At 40.1% G+C, this 15,515-nt stretch overlaps 2 protein-coding genes across 2 annotated transcripts in view; one reads left to right on the top strand and one right to left on the bottom strand.

Annotated features, from left to right (window-relative positions):
- The first annotated feature begins 5,376 nt into the window (after nt 1–5,376).
- Nucleotides 5,377–6,048, top strand: LOC132266334 (protein TRACHEARY ELEMENT DIFFERENTIATION-RELATED 7-like). The gene has a single exon (XM_059767188.1). The coding sequence runs from the start codon at nt 5,377–5,379 to the stop codon at nt 6,046–6,048; it is 672 nt and encodes a 223-aa protein (XP_059623171.1).
- A 22-nt stretch (nt 6,049–6,070) lies between these two features.
- The window catches only part of LOC132267329 (uncharacterized), a 40,871-nt gene continuing 31,426 nt past the window's right edge, over nt 6,071–15,515 (bottom strand). The window contains exon 4 of the mRNA XM_059768476.1: nt 6,071–7,605. Coding sequence (XP_059624459.1) covers nt 6,866–7,605 — 740 coding nt within the window. The 3' untranslated portion in view covers nt 6,071–6,865. The remainder of the gene's footprint in view (nt 7,606–15,515) is intronic.

Genomic DNA, 15,515 nt, shown 5'->3' with positions numbered 1-15,515 from the left:
GTATATAAATTAGCTAGCCTACCTTAGAAGGAAGGAAAGGGAGTTAGAAACAAATTATAAATTTTAGTAAGCCATTGTAAAAGTGTGGAAAGGAAGAGAAAGAAAGAAAGGAGCTTGGACCGGTGTAGGAAAAATTTATCCGACTACGCGCAACCGGCGGATTTATTTTAAATCCAAAAAGGCAAGTTATTATCTATTTTTCCCCTTTGAATCCATAAATTAATTGTTTAAATTATTTAGATTATGATGGAGCATTAAGAGCATGCTTAAATTTTATTAAATGATTTTTTTTAGTTTATTAAATTAATGAATTTTTAATTATTTAGGATGGTATATAATTAGTTATTATCCTATGATGTTCAAAATAGCTAAAAATATTTCCTTAAGGTATTAGGGATTTTTTTTAGAATTTTTAGGAATTTTCCGGGCATTTTCTGTAATTTCCGGCGAATTTTCCGGCGAGATTCCGGTCACCGGCAGTGGGGAAGACAACCGGAGTAATCCGGTGTGAGGCAGCGCACAAGGGTTCCCATGCACTTACATCAGCAGCCGTTGGATTAGCTTTTGACCACTAGATTGATTCTATGTAGCATAGTATACAATAATAGGATATGCGCAATTCAGGGACCATTGGATTAAAGGATGATCATTAAGATCAATCCAGTGTAGCGCGCCCACATAGAAACGGTACAACCGACCAACCAGCACACGCCACGTCAGCAGGAACCATTAATGCGCGCGTGGCTGCGCGTGCGCGCGCGTGGCTGATGCCAGACGCGCGTGGAGGCGCGTGGGAGAGTGGGGAAGGTAGGGCTGCGCGTGGGGAAGCTTAGGGCGGCGCGTGGGGGCGCGTGAAGGGCCCTTTCAGCAGCTGGAAATTACCAGAATACCCCTAGGGCCTGTTTTGTAATTTCCAGAACCTTAAACTTGCGCTTTTAGGCCTATGGTTGGTACTTACGGGTTTAACGGGACATTAAATTATTATTTTATTAACCGTTAGTTATTATTATGTCCGATTAATATTTTTAAATATTAATTGTATCGTTTTCAATACAGATCACCATTAAACGGATGTAGTTAATTTAATGACATTGTTAATCATTAATTGTGTTATTATTTTATTAAACAGTATTAAATCATTAAAGTTAAAATTAAATGATTACATGGTTTTAATTCAAATAAATTGTCCGTTATACATTGCAGGATTATTTATGTTGTTAATGATATACAAATCATTATTATTATGCTGTGTGCATTTCCGGAAAATAAATGGACTGTTTAAATTAAGTCGCATTTATATTATATGGATGTGTTGCCATATAGAACCATGTGAGTTGGCTAATAAGTTTAGATTCATTTATACCTTATGCATTCGTTGCTATAGACAGATGTGTGGCTGTCGGGGTATGTGGTTTAATATTATTAGCATGTGTTGCCTAATTTATATGCTCAGTATATTCATCAGTACTTTGAGAGGTGTTATCACTGTGTAGTTCGTTATAGTCTGTGTTGTCAGTACCGTGCACCATGTATAATAGCTGATTTCCCGGGTAGGGAAAGGCGACACTTAACCACCTAGTGTGAGTCAAAGTGATCACCGTCTATTCTGGTTGAGGTCATGTTATACATTGGATAGTTCCCTTAGGAGGTATACAGATATAGTACTCATCCGATTCTTAATGATTAATTTATTTGATTCTCTGATTTGGGTCATAGTAGAGAGGACTTGCTCGTGGGGTTGACCCACCATTGTTGTTATTTCAGGATACGGTCAGTACCCGTTCCAAGGTTGAGGTTAGCAGTGAGGGACCACCATCCGAACTCATCTACTCTTACGATCCAGTTCAGGGTAGAAGTTTTATGTATTACTTCAGTTTCAATTTTTATTTACTTTTGACGTTGAACTCTCAGGGTTATATTTAGGGATCCTTGACATAGGATTTCCAAGTTGTAATGGAGTACTGTATTAAATAAATGATGGATGGATGTTGTATTATTTAGTGTTCTTTTCCTGTCTAAATTCTTTTATTATCATCATTTTGTATTCCATGCTTGTATATTGCCAATTGTTTTTGATATCCCTCGTTTTTCGTGTATAAGCCTGATCAACTTATGCGTGGAAAATGTGGGGGTGTTACAAGAGGAGTGATTGCTTGTCTCTGTATTTCTAATTTGAGGCCACTGCTGAAGAATTTGTGTAATAGAAGGCTGGATTGGTGGTTCTTTGTTGATTTATTTATGTGAATAATAATGCAGTGACATGCAGTTTAATCCAAAACAAAATTAATAATTATCTTTGTTGAAGATCTTTGTAGGGGTTCTTTTCAATTAGCACAATAAACAAATGAACAATGGTGATATCAAAGTACAAATGTGAAGGAAAACAGAGAATATGCTTGGTGCAGGAGGAGAAGAAGACCAATCTTCAAGATTAAGATAGGGGTAGGGCAAGTATACAGTACTATAACAGCTTCCCTTTCTGGTTGATTATTCTTTCATGGGATAGTGCTATTTATAGGCCAGGATTATGTTGGTTATTGACCAATGGTCCCTCGCATGCTTGGCTCCTAATCAGAATCACATGGGTAGTCCTGATGAACCTAGGAACCTAAGAGGTCCAATCCTCTCATCGAGTCATGCACTACGTTGCTATGTTGTTTCTCCCCCAATTGGAGCATTAAATGCTGCTTAGCCGCCGATTGGTCAAGCCTAATATAGCATTAAATGTGATTTTAAGGTTTGCTATCATAATGTGTATGATCCCATTATCTCATTGATTGGGCCTTACTAGGAGCAAAAACACTTATTTACTTCTCATCCACCAATTCAAGATCCTTCCAAATTTCCAAAGTTCAAATCTCTCGTAGCCACGAAACCCTACCTTCGTTTCATGCTATGACTGGATCTATAGTGTTACGTAAGAGAGCTCCTTGGGGATCTAGCGTTTCGGTATTCTATAAAAGCTCTGAGGGCATTTATGCTAAGCCCTTAAGGCTTGGTGGGGCCTTGTGCGGTGCCAAGGCTTGAGGGTGCTCGGGGGTTAGATTCTCAAGGCTTAATGGGGCCTGGTGTGATACTAGGGCTTGTGGATGCTCGAGGGCTAGATTCTCGAGGCTTAATGGGGCCTGGTATGGTGTCAGGGCTTGTGGATGCTTGAGGGTTAGATTCTCGAGGCTTAATGGGGCCTGATGTGGTGCTAGGGCTTATGGGTGCTCGAGGGTCAGACCTTCGAGGCTTGGTGGGCATGATGCAATGCCAGGGCTAGTGACCTCCGAAGGTTAGCCTTCGAGATTTGGTGGGCCTAGTGCGATGCCAGGGCTTGTGACCTTCGAAGGTTAGGCCTTCGAGATTTGGTGAGCCTAGTGCGATGCCAAGGCTTGGTGTAGTTCTTTGACTTTTCGACTTTGCCACAAAGCCCTAGTACGGGTAGGGTTGATTTTTCAACTTACCATGTCAACATTTGGCAAGTGACACCCACAATCATCAATCATTTGATGGGTTGCTTACATCTTAATGAGAGAAGCACAGACTTCTGGCTCCACTGTTATTGTTGGAATTCTCTTTGGAACCTTGGAAATTTTTATTGGTCCATTGTGATTTTAACGGTACTTTTTCAACTTAAAAAAAAAAAAAAATTTGAAGACGTTGAAGGCAAAACTAGAATGTTTGAGTTTCAGGTTAAGGAAAACAAATAATAAAAACGTAAAATAAATTGCTCTGCGGTGCTCTTGTATTCGATAAGCCTTAAATGTTTGAGTAGTGCATTTATATTTAAGTCTTATAAATTAAAATCTCATATAGGATGTTTTATAAAGGTTTTTGAACCTAGTGGCGTTATTTCAACTTTTCAAATGAAATCGTAAAAGTACAAGTCATATAAGAACAAAATGGATGTCTGAATATCTTGTCAATAAAAAAAATAAAAAACTTAAGACATGTTTCTTGTCAATGGTAAATATTGATTAACTTTTGGGTTAAAATTATAAAATTTCCCTTTATTATCAAAATTGTGCATAAAAGCTCCTGTATAATTTTTAAAAAAGCCTCTGAACTAATAAAATTTATTAAGTTACTCTCAAATTTGCTACCGACCACGTTAAATGGGTTGTGAATTGTCAAATTTGACATTCCTAGTTAATATTAAATTAAAAATTATAATTATTATTTTAAAATTACAAAAAAATAAAAATAAAAATAAATTTGGGGAATCGAATCCATCTTTAGTGAGATAACAACCCAACTAACATTAAATAATATTATTATAAAGGGGTATTTTTGTAATTTTAAAATAATAACTATAACTTTTAATTTAATATTAAATAGTAAGGTTAAATTTGACATTTCACAACACCATTTGGTAGGCCTACTAACTTCATAAATTTTATTAGTTTAGAGAGTTTTTGAATTATAGTGAGAATTTTATACACGATTTTAAAAAAAGATAAGGATTTTATAATTTGAACCCTTATTTTTTCACATCAATCATCTAGTAGAATTAAAATTATGCCTCTTTGTTTTTTCTATTTTTTTTTTTCTTTCTATTTTTTAGTTTTCACTGTTCTGTGCAGTATCTGGTATTTGGTGTGTGTTATGGAGGGTTGATTATGCTGCAATGCATTAAATGCACTTCTGTGCACATTGTTTAAATTTCGTAGTTCATTTCTGTTCATTAATTAGCATTCAAGTAATGACAAATTGACAATGGAATTTTTGTTCACAAGAAATAGAAGTAAAAAAATGAAATGGAAATTCACTGTTGTACTCGGCTTCTCTTGTGTTTCTGCTGTTTTCAAATATAATTTTGTGTAATGAGAATTGCGATTGACGAGTACTGGACTCTGTGTGTGTGTTTGTCCACTTTTGTGTTTACGCATATGCTTATATTCTAGGTCTTCCCACTCCATCATCCGGCATTCAAGCCGAATGAGAGGTCTTCCCATTCCATCATCCGGCATTCAAGCCGAATGATTCTTATGAAATTACGTCGATACTTTCACATATTATATTATGTGTAATGGAAGAGACATCTATATTTTCGCTCCCGTAAACCTTTAGAATTACCCATTGCTTAGCTATCAACTGGCCTATGAAATGTGAATAACCCAAGCCTTTTAGGAGAAGAGAACGTGAAGAGTGTTTTATAATCCAATCAATGCCACAGCCCTTGAGAAAGCTTAGCATGAGAGTCAAGTCATTAGAAGCTTAGAAGTATTTACAGCATAATAACTATAAAAAATACAAAATCACAACTCCTACTCAACACTACAAATAAGCATGACGAATACCACATTCTCCAATTCTCTCTCTCTCTCTCTCTCTCTCTCTCTCTCTCTCTCTTCCACCAACTTCTTCCATTGTTTTCATCACATTAATCTAATGGCTCCTATCCAAAACTATGACTACCCCTTCCCATATTTTCCTCCACCACTGCCTCCTCATATTGCTCCATCTCCACCTCACAGTCCTCCATCCCCTCCAAAAGTGGCACCACCCCATCAACAACCACCACCACCACCACAATTTCCAATACTAGCACCACCACCTCACCATTCTTTTAGTCCGCCACCTCCGGCAGCAAAACCACCTAGTCACTCAATTCCACCTCCGCCGCCACTCCATCCCATTTCTCCACCACAAGCACCACCACCTACTATTTTTCCACCCCCACCCCCACCCCCACCCCCACATGGACACCATTCGACTGTCATAGTCATCGTCTTTGTTTCCCTAGGTGGGCTGTTCTTTCTCGCATTCCTTGCAGTTGCTCTATGTTGTTTTATTAAGAAGAAGAAACTGGTTCAAGAAACTGATATAGTGAAAATTGATGAACATATGGAGGTAAAAGAAACCATCATACCAGGTCCACATGGTACACAAGCTGTTTTGCTAACCATAGATGAAGATGTGCATATTCAGAAAGAGATTAAGAAGAATGAGATGGTGTCCAAAGGTTCACATGTTAAATCTGCACAAGACCATCCTCAAGCTCTGGATATGGCAGTTTCTACTTCTGAGACTAGTCATCACCATCATGACCACAAATTCTGATCCAAAATTATTTAAACGAGTGAAAAAAAAAAAAAAAAACACAACCATGTGATCATATATCATGATTATAGTACACTTCCAAACCAAAGGGTGATTTTTATTATTATTATTTCTAATGTGGTGGAATATAGCAATAAATGTTTGAAGATTGTTGAATATGTTGTACTACAATCTTAATTATACATCCAAACATAAGTAAGACATGAATTGAAAATGACAAGAAATGAAATACAAGACTTAAGAATGTAAATGACATCTATAGTAAATGATAATTGAAAGTGCCGTTAAGGGTGAGACTTCTACCCCTACCTTAAGCAACTCCTTTCCTACAATTTAGGGTTCATGTGTCAATAAATTATTACATAGTCCTAGGACCATTTGTCCGGGACCAATCACTGTTTGACACCAAAGCAAAGCTTACACACTTATGACACATTTGCTTAAGTGTCAAATGCTGATTGGCCGGGACCATGTAATACTCTTTCCCTATAATTTAGGATCCATGTGTCATCTCATTGTATAAAGCTAGACATTTCTATTAAACTTCATTAGTTAACAAGTCTTTACTGGCAAAGATGCAGCCTCAACCACTTATACCTGAATTATGATATTTGCTTTTGAAATTCTCTCTCTATCTCCACCATCCACATATGCACACAAAACAGCATGAAACATTATATAACTAACAGTGGCAAGGTAAGAAAAGGGAAAGGAAGCTTCTCCTATTTTGGAACTTCAAATCAAATTGGAAAAAAGAAACCCGGAAAAAAAGAGGGGGGAAAGAAATTCAAACAGGAATGCACAAAAGCTGCAATGTCTACAAAATATTAGGGAGCTGGGAATCTAATCTCTGCTGCAACTCTTTGATCTTCATTGAGAGCTCTGCTTTCTGTTCCTTGTAGCTCTGTAGCAGATATTCTTTTCCTTCTATTACTTCCTTCAACTCACCTACTTCCCTTTGCAGCATCTCAATCCTATCCCCATCTCCTCTCCCCTTCTCCGAAGACTTGGAATTGCTCTCAACATCAAGATACCCATTTGCACGGCCATTTCTCCCTTTGGACGACCACGTTGGTACTGCTGAGGGCTCATCATCAGGACTCACTTGCCCCACACAATGATCTGCAATTGCCTTCCTCAACCTCTGGATTTCTCTCTCCGAATCAAACAGATCCCCATTTGCAGAATCCACCAGTGATTGTAGATGGGTAGAATGAGACAACTGAGCGCTGAGATCATTCTGCAACTCTACAATCCGATCCTGCATCTCCAATATCATATCATCCCTTCTCTTCAATTGCTGTCTCAGCTTCTGTATCACTTCTCGCTTGCTAAAGATGTCAGAACCGGATTCTGAGACACACGGTGAATCAGAGCTGTTTGAGTGGTGGAATGGCTTCTGTGGCAGCTCAAGACGGTCAGGAGAGGATGCCCAAAGCACACCATTCTCTCTACTAAATTCAGGGACAGGAACCGTCACCAGAGGGAGTGCCATGTCAGATTCTGTCATCAATTGGCCATTCTGTTGTTGCTTAACCTCCAGCACACCTTGATTTCCTGTTTTGAAGACCATAAAGAAATATATCTGAAGAATAATCCTCACGTATCCATTACTTTTAGGACATCAGTACAAAGAATATTGATTGATGCAGTCATCCATAGAACTAAAAAGAAATCAAAGACCATCTCCAGATTTTCCATCGTGCTAAGGGGATGATTGCTTTGATAACCGAAAGTAATACCGCAATACTTGGCTTAGCATGTGCGCATTGCTGTCTTATGAAAGTATACCAGTATACATCTTAAAGCAAAGGGTGGATTTAAGGGATCAATTCTCGTTGTTGATAAAGAATAATGAGCCATTTGTATTGATGATAATTGCAGCAGAGTGAAGCATAAACAATGCATGGACATGCACAGCCCCTGCACGGTCCATATCATGCAAAATTCCCATTCCAAACCAAGTTAGACGAGAATTTAAGCCTTCAACAGATCAAGCAGATGATTCTGTTATTTCCTTTACTCTTTTTCTTCAACAGATCAAGCAGAGAGAGAGAGAGAGGAACTACCTGCTTGATCTGTCCAAGACTTAACGTTTTTCTTTTTACTAATTAGGGACCACACTAGGTACGAAGAAAGAACACTCATGACCCTTCTATTTTTCTGATGTAGAAAAACTCGCTCACGATTATCTGAGCAGAATCATCGCAAATCAGAGAGGCTGAAAAGGTAAGGAGAATAGGAAAACAAAAAAAAAACAAATAAATAAGGAGGATTCAGAAAATAAATAAGTGGTGTAGTTGCCAACAATAGAAAATATTATTCTCCATTGCAAGATTTAAGGAGGATTCCGCTCCATCAAATCTCATATTTCCCCTTTAATATTATTTCACGCATGCTTTCTTTTCTAATTTTTTTTAACTTGCCTATATAAAGGCAAATGATGTAAGCCTGCAGACATCATCATTATCAATATAATTTCAGTTTCTCTCTTGTGAGTGTGTTCTTTGTGAATTCAAGGGTTTAACACTGTTCTTTATCGTTTCGGCTACCGTAGTTAGTATCAGAGTAAGGTTCCGAATCCAAGATTCGCCTTTGTTTTCGATGGCCGGTTCACGAGATGGAAGCAACCCCTCCAGCGACAGTGATCGTGATGGAGTAGCTCTTTTTAAGGGCTGAGGTTACTTAGTTCCAGACCAACGTTAATCGAACCTTACTTGATATGCATGAAACTATGCATCAAGTATTAGCGAGATTGACAACGGTAGAACTTAACCGCGAGAACAACAGGCTACCCAACGAAGGTGAATCGCAACCCAAACACACCGAATAGGCAACCAACCTATGAGGAAAATGTCGGTTTTGGTAATAACTGAGCCGTACAGGTGTTTGGAGATAAATCGAAGTCGATGGGAAATTGATGATTCCAAGGATTTTCGTTTGAAGATTGACCTACCCACTTTTCAAGGTCATTCGTATTGAAGAATTCTTGGACTGGATTAGTGAAGTTGAACGTTTCTTTGACTATATGAATATCCAGGAGAAAAAGCAAGTCAAAACTCGTGGCCTATAAGTTGAAAGGCGGCGCATCAGCATGGTAGGATCAAGTGCAAACTACCCGCGCACGTGATGATAAAGATCCAGTACGTACATAGGTTAAGATGAAGAAGTTGATGAAAGCTCGATTTTTACCTCCTGATTATGAACAGGTTCTTTATCAGAACTATCAGTCCTGCACGCAGGAAAGTAGAACGATTGCTGAATATACTGAAGAATTTTATCGGTTGTCATCCCGTAACAATCTGGCGGAACCCGATTTTAGCACGGTGGCCCGTTTCAAAAGCGGGTTACAATAGGATATTGAAGAGAAAGTGGCGCTGCAACCGCTATTCAAACTGTCTAAGATTGTCACGACGGCAGAGAGAGTAGAATCGTTACCGGAGAAGTCGAAGAATCGGTCTCGTGGTTCATATAATACCCCGTCCTACACATGACATGGGTAAACTGACCATGGAAGCCCCTGTTCCAATGACATGGCGAGGCATTGGAGATGGTCCAACAAAAGCCAAACCCACAACACCCATAGGCACTACTGGAAGGGAAGCCCCAACTGTAAGAGAAAATCCCTATGCACACCCAAGTATGGGCAAGTGTTTTCGATGTAGAGAACCTGGCCATAAATCCAACAATTTCCCCAAGCGATTGACAATAAATCTAGTCGAGCATGAGGAAGGCGAGGGTAAGGAAGGTGAGTTCCTTACCTTTGAAGAATAAGAGGTCACTGAAGGAGACAATGGCCAGTTGTTGTCCCACTCTTTAGTCGTGAGGAGTTTGATGTTCACACCAAAGAATGAGGAGCACCCGCAGCGTCATAATGTGTTCCGTACACATTGCACTGTCAACCATAAGGTATGTGACGTTATTATTGATAGCAACAGTAGTGAGAACATTGTTTCCTTAACAATGGTTCGAAAATTGGGGCTTAAAATAAAGAAACATCTCCATCCATACAAAATTGGATGGATCAAGGAAGGCTCAGAAACGCGAGTAACTGAAACCTACACCGTTCCATTCTCAATTAGGAAAGCATATGTAGAGGAGGTGCGTTGTGATGTAGTCGACATGGATGCATGCCATATGATATTGGGCATACCATGGCAATTTGATGTTGATGCCACTCACCGTGGTAGAGAAAACGTGTATATTCTATACAAGAATGGTTAGAAGATTGTTTTGGGTCCGCTGAAAGAAGCCAAATTTCCCAAAGGAAATTCAATTATATGTTGATCAATAGTGAGGAAATTATAGGCGAAGTAACATTTGCCCCTGAAAAATTTGTTGTTATGTGCAAGGGAGAAGTAGTTGAACAACCTCTTTTTACATTATCAATAATAGTGTAGCCATTACTGCAGGAGTCTAGTGAGTTGGTGCCTGAAGACATGCCTGACAGTCTCCCTCCCATGAAGGACATTCAGCACTACATTGACTTGGTGCCCGGGGCGAGCCTGCCAAATCTACCACATTACCAGATGAGTCCCAACGAGAGTCGGATCTTACAAGAGTAAGTGAAAGAGTTTTTTTGTTTTTTTTTTTTTTTTTTGATAATTAAGCAAATTCATTCAAAAAATGTTCAAAAGGGGAACGTGACCCAAAAACAACAAAGGAATCCTATGGTCCCAAAGAAGAAAAAAAATCAATCATCTCCTCCAAGGAGGAACAAAGCCTACCTGAACCCCAAAAACATAAAGATGTAATAAAAGCCGACTTAGGAACAACAATCGAGGATTCCTTTCCTTCAAAAGATCTATTATTTCGCTCCCTCCACAAACACCACCATAAACACAAGGGGGCCATCCTCCAAAACCCACGAGCATAACCTCCCACATAGTACCCTCTCCAAGCCTCCATCAATCCTCTCGTACATCAAGGTATAACCCACGAAACCCCAAACATTCCTAGCAAAAGACACCAACGGTCCAAAGCCACTGTACAATGCAAAAGAAGATAATCCACCGATTCCCCATTGCACTTACACGTACAACACCAGTTAACTGTGATTTGTCTTCACCTCCTCAATTATCAAGCGTCAAGATCTTGCCCCACACCACTGTCCAAGTAAAGAACGCCACTTTAAGCGGCACCTTAATCTCCACACTGTTTTCCACAAAAACATAATCCCTGTAGTATCTGACAGGCATCGAAAAAACGATCTCACTCCAAACATTCCCCGAGAATCAAGCCCCTAAACAAGCGAATCTCTATCTCTACCACGGATCTCATGCCAATACAAACGATCTAACAACCCACAAATGTCGTCCAACACCCAATCCTAAAACGCTCGCACAAACTGCACATCCCAAGTGAACCTCCCGCTATCAAGACGATAGCAATCAGCAACAGAGGCATGCCTATCAACAGCAATCCCAAACAATCTGGGAAATGAACAAGAAAGGTTACAATCACCAAACCAAAGATCCTCCCAAAACCTCACGTCCCTACCATCCTGAACTCTGAATCTGATATGTTTGGAGAACTCATTCCATCCTTTCCTAATGAATTTCCAAACTCCGACACCAGCAGGAATCCTCACCAAACACGAGCACCACACCCCCGTTTCTTCCCCAAACCGGCACAAAATAACCCTCCTCCACAACCTATGACGTTCCACTCCAAATCTCCACAACCACTTACCAAGGAGAGCCCTGTTAAATGGCACCAACCTCCTTATCCCTCTGCCTCTGGCCTGCCTACAAACCTGCTCCCAACGAACAAGATGCTACTTAAATTCTCCATGTAATCCACCCCATAGAAAATTCCTCTGAAGCCTCTCAATCAAACTAGCAACCACATATAGAATCCAGAATAAGGATAAAAAATAATAGGGAGACTTGATAGCTTGCTTTTCAAAAGAGTGACCTTCCCACCTTTCGATAAGTACTGCTTCTTCCACCCTGCAAGTCTCCTCTGAACCCTCTCAATCACCGGATCCCAAACACCTACAATCCTCGAAGAAACTCCCGAAGGTAACCCCAAGTATGTAATCGGAAAACTACTAATTCCACACCCAAGCACAGCAGCTAACTCAACCAATATTCTGTGCACCTCCCCCACTGGAATCAAGGCACTCTTCCCTACATTCACTTTCAAGCCTGAAACCGCCTGAAAACAAATCAGCACCGATCACAGGTACCTCATCTGGGACACCTCAACCTCACAAAACACTAACGTGTCATCGCAAACAATAAATGAGATCTCTCTATATGATGAGCATCACCCCCACCCACCATGAACCCTTTAATAAAACCCAACTCCACCGCCCTCCCCATCAACCTACTAAAAGCCTCCATAACAATAATGAACAAGAAAGGCAACAAAGGATCCCCCTGGCACAAAAAAACCGGTCGGAGACCCATTAACCATCATCGGAAATCTGGCTGAAGATATGCAGGCCTCAATCCAACTCCTCCACTTATCCCCAAAACCCATTCTCTCCATCAAATACAATAAGAACTTCCAGCTCACATGATCATAAGCTTTCTCAACATCAAGCTTTACAAAGAACCCCTCGGACACCACTCCTCAACCTCGTGTCCACACATTCACTAGCGATAAGAGCTGAGTCAGGAATCTAACGCCCACCTATAAAGGCGTTCTAAGACTCCAAAATGATATCATCCAAAACACCCCTCAAACGTAATGTTAAACCTTTGGCTATTAATTTATAGATGCAGCCCAACAAACTAATAGGTCTAAAGTCCTTAACATCCGAAGCTCCCCCCATCTTTGGAATAAGTGCAATGAACGATGCATTCAAGGAACTCTCAAACCTCCCCTGAATATGGAAGGCATGAAACGTAGCCTTCACCTCTCCCCTAACCACAACCCAACTCTCCAGTAGAAATCTCATAGTAAAACCATCCGGCCCCGGAGCTTTGTCCTCGTTACAACTCCTTAGCACCTTCAACACTTCCTCTTCAAAAAACGGAATCTCCAAACCATCTCTATTAATTTCAAAAATGGTGTACCATCAAGCCGGGGTCTCCATAAATAAGGCTCCGTAAACAAACCATGATAAAAAGAGACAATCCCCCAGCATACATCCTCCTCCCTAACCAGAACCTCTCCATCAATTGTAATTCTACCGATGTGATTGCCTCTCCTCTGAGCATTTGCAAGGCGATGGAAAAACTTAGTATTCTTATCGCCTTCTTTAAGCCATATGCCTCTAGATTTCTACCTCCAAGAGATTTCTTCCACCACTGCAATCTCAGCAATCTCTTTCTAGCACACATCCCTCCTACTTTTCTGACCCTCATCAATATCACCCACACCTTCCCGCCTATCAATCTCGGCAATCTCCGCAAAAGCCCTATTCTTCCTCCACAACAAATTCCCAAACACCTCCTTATTCCACCTTTTAATCTCATGTTTCAATCCCTTAAGCATTTTCGCAAGAATAAAGCTCGGATTACCATCCAACCTGATACCCTCCCACCAAGACCTCACACATCCCCGGAATTTGTGGAAGAATTACTACAGAAAGGGTTGATTCAGGAGAGCATGAGCCCATGTGCTGTTCCGGCCTTGCTAGTACCGAAAAAAGATGACAGTTGGAGAATGTGCGTTGATAGTCGTGCAATTAACAAAATCACTGTCAAGTACAGATTTCCCATTCCACGGTTGGATGATATACTGGATATGTTGGCAGGATCGAAAGTCTTCACCAAAGTGGACCTCAACAGTGGATACCATCATATCAGAATCCGCCCTAGGGATGAATGGAAAAATGGCGTTCAAGACAAAAGAAGGACTACACGATTGGTTAGTCATGCCATTCGGATTATCCAACGCGTCAAGTACTTTCATGCAGTTGATGAATCAGATACTCAAACCATTTATTGGTCTATTTGTAGTTTTGTTTATTTCGATAATATTTTGGTTTATAGTCAAATAGAGGCAGAACACCTTTTGCACTTGAGAGAGGTATTAACAGTTTTGCAGAAGAATAAACTGTTCATTAATCTGAAGAAGTGTAAGAATCTTTAATAATCCCAAAAATTAAGTTCAATTTATGACGTTGACTAATGGTTGACTATTCTCTCTACTTTTTCAAACTTTTTTGACGGCGGAGTCTTCTACTCCGGCATCCGTCATTTTTCTTTTTCTGGTGTCGGATCTCTAGTTTTGGCAGGGATCAGTGTCATGCAACATTCGTATCTCGAAGTGGCGACTCTACCACGTCTCAATTTCCATGGAGAGACCAAAAGTTGTTCAATTGACAGAGATGCGGTTTTAGGGTTGTTCATCAAAGTATTTCAGAATGAGAATCTGTCTTAAAATCCTGTTTGGTTGGCCATTTTGATCGAGATGTGGGGTATTCTAAGGGGATTGAGGAGTGGGCGGCGAAGTCCTAGAAGATCTCGTGTGGGGTGAAGGTTTTAACCCTGTCTGACGGCCTTCTTCTGTTCCGATTACCATTGGAGGCCAAGGCACGAACGGTTTCGGATGTAGGGAGGAAGAGATAGGGAGAAGCTATTTTATACATTGACAAGTGGTACTTCGCGGTGGCTTGCTCAGCCGTGGAAGATCGAGAAAGGATACAAAGGGTGATGTTGTTTGGGTTGCCCCTTCATCTCTGGTGCCAAAAGTTGTTCGAAGCCATTGGAGACCTTTGCGGTGGATTCAGAGGTGTGGAGGCGGGTGATTTGGCGAGTGGCAAGAGAGTTCTTCTCTATGTCTCTGCCGGAGTTGAGGTGCCGGAGTATTTCTTCATAGAAGACCAGCGAGTGGCCTTCAAGGTCAACTTGATAGAGGAAACTTCACCTCGCATCCTTCCGAAGTCTTATTATGGTGTTGGTGAGGATTTCTACCTCACGTCTGCTGGAGTGTTTAATGGTGGACGTGTAATGATCTTTATTTTTTCCTTTTTTCATTTTCTGGAAATTTTTTATTTTTCTGGATTATTTTCGTTTCGTCTCGTTTTGCGTGCCGAACACCGTGGGGTAGGTCGAGTGAGTTGCATTTCCTTGAGTTCAGGACCCTTGGAAATGCATTAGTTGCCATTTCGGCATTTTTCCGTTTTTCGAGCCGAGGAGTCCCGAGCGGGACCCGTTACCGGAGTGGTTGAGCAGGTTTGTGACATTTTATACACCATTATTTTGTACTCAATTACTTGGTTACATATTTATTTGTGGTTGTAATTGTTAGTGTGTGTGTATATATATATATATATATGTATATATATATATATATATATATATATATATATATATATATATATATATGTTACAAGTTAAAAGTTAATTTTTTTTTTATAAGGCCTCGGGACCCACCCTTACAATTATGCCATTACTAATGGCCTTAAGACCATCAGATGACTGCCATTATCATCTCTCTCACGCCAGTATCTCTCTCTCTCCTGCTGTCTTTTTTTCTTTTTCTTTTTCTTTCTTTAAAGCTTTATATTT

This window comes from Cornus florida, unplaced genomic scaffold (genome assembly GCF_030987335.1).
Source record: "Cornus florida cultivar Cherokee Brave unplaced genomic scaffold, ASM3098733v1 CherokeeBrave_3.0.0_Hap2_Chr07, whole genome shotgun sequence".
Classification (NCBI taxonomy): Eukaryota; Viridiplantae; Streptophyta; class Magnoliopsida; order Cornales; family Cornaceae; genus Cornus; species Cornus florida.
This window is presented reverse-complemented; position numbering and strand designations above follow the sequence as displayed.

Excerpts from the sequence above, each read along its gene's own strand:
- LOC132266334 (XM_059767188.1), top strand. The coding sequence starts at position 5,377 with ATGGCTCCTATCCAAAACTATGACTACCCCTTCCCATATTTTCCTCCA.